This window comes from Yamadazyma tenuis, chromosome 6, assembly GCF_029203305.1.
Source record: "Yamadazyma tenuis chromosome 6, complete sequence".
Taxonomy (NCBI): Eukaryota; Fungi; Ascomycota; class Pichiomycetes; order Serinales; family Debaryomycetaceae; genus Yamadazyma; species Yamadazyma tenuis.
The window spans coordinates 1-7,030 of NC_089466.1; the positions used below are offsets into that span (position 1 = coordinate 1).

The 7,030-nt window shown below is 41.9% G+C and overlaps 1 protein-coding gene across 1 annotated transcript; it reads left to right on the top strand. All coding sequences in view use genetic code 12, as the record gives it.

Moving 5' to 3' along the window:
- Positions 1-5,833: 5,833 nt before the first annotated feature.
- PSN45_004218 (ribonuclease HI) lies at positions 5,834-6,715 on the top strand (the record flags this gene model as incomplete). The annotated part of the gene is made up of 1 exon (XM_006687431.2): positions 5,834-6,715. One exon carries the CDS (start codon positions 5,834-5,836, stop codon positions 6,713-6,715), a length of 882 nt encoding a protein of 293 aa, XP_006687494.1.
- Positions 6,716-7,030: the final 315 nt, after the last annotated feature.

Here is a 7,030-nt window from a genome sequence, read left to right on the forward strand (position 1 = left end):
CATACACCCACCGAAGTTCTGACCCATACACCCACCGAAGTTCTGATCCATACACCCACCGAAGTTCTGACCCATACACCCACCGAAGTTCTGACCCATACACCCACCGAAGTTCTGACCCATACACCCACCGAAGTTCTGACCCATACACCCACCGAAGTTCTGACCCATACACCCACCGAAGTTCTGACCCATACACCCACCGAAGTTCTGACCCATACACCCACCGAAGTTCTGACCCATACACCCACCGAAGTTCTGACCCATACACCCACCGAAGTTCTGACCCATACACCCACCGAAGTTCTGACCCATACACCCACCGAAGTTCTGACCCATACACCGAAGTTCTGACCCATACACCCACCGAAGTTCTGACCCATACACCCACCGAAGTTCTGACCCATACACCCACCGAAGTTCTGACCCATACACCCACCGAAGTTCTGACCCATACACCCACCGAAGTTCTGACCCATACACCCACCGAAGTTCTGACCCATACACCCACCGAAGTTCTGACCCATACACCCACCGAAGTTCTGACCCATACACCCACCGAAGTTCTGACCCATACACCCACCGAAGTTCTGACCCATACACCCACCGAAGTTCTGACCCATACACCCACCGAAGTTCTGACCCATACACCCACCGAAGTTCTGACCCATACACCCACCGAAGTTCTGACCCATACACCCACCGAAGTTCTGACCCATACACCCACCGAAGTTCTGACCCATACACCCACCGAAGTTCTGACCCATACACCCACCGAAGTTCTGACCCATACACCCACCGAAGTTCTGACCCATACACCCACCGAAGTTCTGACCCATACACCCACCGAAGTTCTGACCCATACACCCACCGAAGTTCTGACCCATACACCCACCGAAGTTCTGACCCATACACCCACCGAAGTTCTGACCCATACACCCACCGAAGTTCTGACCCATACACCCACCGAAGTTCTGACCCATACACCCACCGAAGTTCTGACCCATACACCCACCGAAGTTCTGACCCATACACCCACCGAAGTTCTGACCCATACACCCACCGAAGTTCTGACCCATACACCCACCGAAGTTCTGACCCATACACCCACCGAAGTTCTGACCCATACACCCACCGAAGTTCTGACCCATACACCCACCGAAGTTCTGACCCATACACCCACCGAAGTTCTGACCCATACACCCACCGAAGTTCTGACCCATACACCCACCGAAGTTCTGACCCATACACCCACCGAAGTTCTGACCCATACACCCACCGAAGTTCTGACCCATACACCCACCGAAGTTCTGACCCATACACCCACCGAAGTTCTGACCCATACACCCACCGAAGTTCTGACCCATACACCCACCGAAGTTCTGACCCATACACCCACCGAAGTTCTGACTCCATGGACCGGCTCTGATACATCAACTTATACCACAACTGGAACTGATGGTAAACCAACCGCAGTTGTTGAAACCCCGGCTAGTGTTTTCACTATTACCACCCCATGGACTGGTTCTTTTACTTCCACTTACACCACCACCGGTCCCAATGGTGACAAAACAGTGGTTGTCGAGACTCCTGAACCAACTATCGTTACTCCATGGACAGGATCCTTCACTTCAACTTACACTACCACAGGCACTGATGGTGAACCAACTGTGGTTGTCGAGACTCCAGTGGCACACTTAACTACTCCATGGACAGGATCCTTCACTTCAACTTACACTACAGCCGGACCTGACGGTAAACCAACCGTAGTCGTTGAAACTCCTGAACCTGTCGTCACTGAAAAAGATGTCACCACCATTATTTTGCCATGTACTTGCAAAGAGCCTTCAACCACCACAACAACCGGTGATGATGGTAAGAAGACCGTTGTATGTAACGTCCCACACTCATTAGTGTCCACTGTGGTGGTAACTGAACCATGCACAAATGTCGCTGGAGATGTCACTGTCACAACATATACGACTTTCACTGTCGCTGCTGCTATCACTGCTAACCCTACTGAAACCGTTGCTCCAACTGGTACTGAAGGTAGTGGTTCTGAAGCTGCTTCGGCAGGTAATGATACTTCACCACAAGAAGTCTCGACTTACGAGGCCATGGGTTCAAAAAACACATACACATTCTTGGCTGTGTTATCCGCTCTTTTGTGGATATCCTTTTGAATCAATCCAATGGAACCTGGATATGATTTACACATGAGAAATGTGATTGTTTATGAATGTTTGGTTATTATAATTTCTCTTTGTCTAGTTATTTCGCTCACCAATACTTGGTACTATATCAATAAACGTCCTTGTGAAATAAGATGACTCGCAGCCTATATTGTTGGCCAAAACAATCTCACAAATGTACAAGGCCCAGTAGATTTCATCCTTAAAGGGGAAATCTATATTTTTGATGATTCTCTACCTCTGTAGGCAAACTCTATAAAGAGTGCCATGCACACAGCTATTAACCTCTTTGGAAATCTGCTTAGCTGATTTTATGTGCTCAAAGAGATAATATCACCATGTTGTTTAATTGACATCGTTTATCGTATCTGTACAAATACCTATATTACTTATTCATGTGAAGCTCTTTATGGTTATCCCACTTCTTGTCCGCCTTCTTTGACAAAACGGCTGAGATAAGAAGATCCGCCGCCTCTACCCCTATTTTTTACTAGTTAGCGTCATTGAACCCTTAGCGAAAGTGTCAGAAATTGGTTAATCTTATCAAACTTCGGAGACTCCTTTGGAGAAGAGCTTGAATACGTGTTGTCAAATCCAAAGCTCATGAAGATGGTCATGCGTGAGGCCTAGAGGTTAGATATTATGTGGTACTCGTCTTAAGTAAAAGGAAACATTCGAAAAGTTCTAGCCAGCCAGCCCGCTAGCACCTTGCGCAAAGCAAACAGAAAAGGATATTAGTTGCTATATGGCAAGAGGGAACCCTGAAATTTAATTACATAACAGGTTCCGATACATTCAGTTCTTGTCTTAAGATTGAAACCAGGTACTACGGTGGTTGTGCAAGTACATCCAGGTGAACTTATGGTAAGGATACACCAGTATATATAGTATATGACCCGATCGTGGGAATTCAGACATAAGATACAAGTAAAGTAATCATCCACCAAGCTATTTACTATCTTTTATTGAGCGATTATCATGTGCTATTTAGAAAGTTTGCGGATGAATTCGATTCTGCAAATTTTGAATCTCTTATCGCCGAACCGTAATTTCACTATCAGCCCTATCCAACCTGACCATACAGAACTATGACTTCGGCGATGGTAAGGAGATCACCTTCATGTTTAACGAACGGTTTTCAGTTGACCAGAAGCAAAAAGCTACTTCAGGAAGTAGCTTGTCTTTCATGAACAACAAGTCGACGATTGTCTTGTTCTTTTGATCACCTCAATGTTCTTTGGAGTCTTTGAGTGACTGTTTCTGGTGCTTGAAGTAGCATTCTATTATAGAGCTCACATAATAAACACCTTTATGAGATATTTATTTCCATTGGTCTAAGTTAGTGATACACGATGGAGGTATGTAGAACACGCGGGTTGTAGCTCAAGGAAGATCTCAGTCCTATTTATATAATGTTTGGATATGTTAATATCGTTAACGAAACAATTTATAATATAGATTAGATCTGTTGAAACAGGATAATTTAAGTGGATCACTCTCTGTACGATGTAGATCGTGTAAATATTTTTATGATATTTTGAACAATATAGTAGTCGTTCAGATAGAGTGGGCGTTTGTGTAATTAGTTCAAAGTAAAATCTATTAAAAAGCGACAGTAGATCTTGAAATCAAAACCTTGTTCAAGGTTGTTTTGGCAATTATCACCGAGGGTACTGAAAAGTAAATGGGAGCAATACGGTACCAATCTTGACCTCACAGTGATAAATCTTCATTTGGCGTTTAAGAGAAAGAGGGAAGACATCAATCACGATATTTATCTAAGAGAGGTGTTCCTTTTGCGTGGGACTGACGCGCAATTCATAGAGGTGACACTGCATCATGCCCACATACATTTAAAATATTTCCGCAGATTTCATAAATAATACTTCTTGGTCTATGAAGGTCTCGCTCGTTCAATTAAGTCTTATAAGATTGACCCCCTCTTTTTCTTTAACGTTAACCACTGAATGGCTAATAACAACTTCGGTACACAACAAAGTGCAATTTACCACCAGACAAAGCGGGTGTTCTACAAGGTGTTGATTTCTATTGCTGCTGGAATGATAGTTCTTTGATTTTGTGCCGGCGTTCTAGGTGGGCTTGCTGGAAATGCTATACGGAGAAACCGCTCTTAGGTAAATATAAAAACTCAACAATTTCCGTTGGAGAGAAAAACAATACAAAATGGAAAATCTATTTACTCTAGAAGAACGAGGAACCGAAAACATTGAGCTCTCTAAAGCAGAAAAGGATCAGATGAGTAGATTTGCTACAAGATGGTTTATGTCTGTATATGTGTGCAGTTTGGCGGCAATATTTATTGGCGCATTAGTGGGTGCACAGAAGTGATTTGTCGTTTGATGACTGGTTCAAACAAATAGACAGATGCTTATGTGAGAGCATTTGTCGTTTGATGACTGGTTCAAACAAATAGACAGATGCCTATGTGAGAGCAAATAAATAATTTTATGTATAATTCTAGTTTGAAAATGTAGATTCTATAGTCCATGAAGTAGAAACGTAAGGAACAAGAACCGTATAGAATTGTAACAAAAAGGCTCGAAATTGTTGGCGTATTCCATCTGAAAATGGGACATGACTTGAATAATTGAAATTACGCCAATATTTCGAAGACAGCCCGTCATCTTCTAAAAATCATTCACAATATTTATCGGGATGAATCGGAAAAATTTATTTAAGCAGCACCCAGTATTGTGTGCATGCGCACAATTCTGAGTCAGCTGTGTGATCCAGTCATTCATCCCCTTCATCACCTTGGGGTAAACAACATTTATCACCAACCAAACATCGCTATCTTTGGGGGAGAGGAAGGAACATCCATAGTAGTATAACGAAGTAAGTGTATACAACCCACAGTTTTAGATATTAAAGGGCCAATGTTTCCCGTCATTCCTCTGGAAAGTACTATTCTCGAAGAAGCTCTCAAAAAATCCCATTAATTGATTGAAGTATTAATTTGTACGATTTGGAACGCTTGAAGCCTAAAATTAATGAATCTGGAGCATGTCTTGAAAGATGGGTATAAATTTTTGTATCAATAGATGTTACACATCAAATTCTTAGGGTAAAATGAAATCAATAATGTGAATTTTTGCAAATTTGATTAATTAAACCCAAATTCTCTTGAAGTATAACCAAGATCAGGAAATCTAGGGTATTGTAGGGACACATGCGATTACAGAATATTTACCCTTGAGTACTTGGTAGAACCAACGGAATAATTGTTGTAAGATGGTCTCCGACTAGCTCTTTTGGTGACAATGTAGGACATGGGTTTGTCCCTCTACAGATGATAGAAATAGTTGATTAACAAAGAAGTCAGACTTCAATTGAATCTCTAGAACACACATTGCAAAATAGAGCATAGAGGAGTGTACAGGTCATGTATGTGCAACTACGAAATCATCAAGCACATGACGACGAGATGCTGATGCATTCCCTTTGAAAACCGAATTAAGTAAATAATCACCCATGGGTGATTAGTGATCATCGGGTAAAATATTATGTAATCAATAGGCAAATATTGCCAATATAATTTCGCGCTATTCTAGCTCCAACATCGGCATTTTCTAACACTAGAATCATCTAAAACATTGCCATCCATAATAACACGGTACCTAATGCCATATTATGCTGTAGCCAGTGGCTTTGAAACAGGTGTTTTCAGGCATTGGACCCAAGTCAAGCCACTCGTGGATGGCTACAGCAAACCAGTCTTCAAGAAGTTCAATGATGAGGAATCAGCAAAGCAGTTTATCAGGAACAATTCAATGTCTTCACGAGTTGTTCAGACACGAAGATATGGCACTTTAGGTCGTGTAGAAAGTGGTACGGTGAGCTCATCAGTTTCTACTACGAAGAAGAATTCTACCTGTACTCCATTGCAAGTAGAAATGAAGTTGAATAGTCTCAACATGTCTTACAATTTTGAAGACTGGAGGACTGTAGAACAAGAAATCAAGTGGGAAAATCACCTCATTCTGTCTGATCAAAAAATCGAAATATACTGTGACGGTGCTGCCAAAAATAATGGGAAGTCCAATGCCTTGGCTGGGTATGGCGTTTATATCAAGGATCTTTCCCCAAAAGGAATATCTGTGGCTTACGACCAGATCCTGATCGATAAATTAAAGCCCACTAACCAATTTATGGAACTCTACGCCATCAGGCATGCACTTATGATCATTTTTTCAAGTCTTGAACATTGTAAACGATATGAAGGCAAGACCCTGATTAAAATATTAACTGATTCTCAGTTTTCCATCAATTGCTTAACCGTTTGGTACAAAAACTGGGAAAGTAACGGCTGGGTTAATACCGCTGGACGTCCGGTCATCCATCAACAATGTGTTCGAGATTGCCTCAAGCTCATAGATTCCATTAAAGATTCGGTGATTTTATCAATTGAATATGTTCCAGGACACAGTGGATTTTTGGGCAATGAGGTTGCTGACAGGTTGGCCAATATTGCTTGTGATTCAATGCTGAGCCGTATTTGTTGAACAAAATACCCTATTTATAGTTTTTAATGATTATTTAGCTTGTACAAATTTCTGTAATTGCAGAATTCATGCTGATTAGTGCTCAATTCAGTATGCTTCGGTCTATTATCATGATCATGTTGCTTTTGTCTACCGTGAAGAAGGCAAGTTAAAGTAGGTTCGGACCAATGTAGGAATAAGCAAGTGAACAGGCACGAGTTGTAAAGGAAACTATGATGTTGGGAAGCTCAAGTGCACAAGATAATGCTTCTATTGTGGATTGTAGATTATCAAACCAGCTGTTTGGTTTGAAGCTAAGATTTTGGATCTATTCTT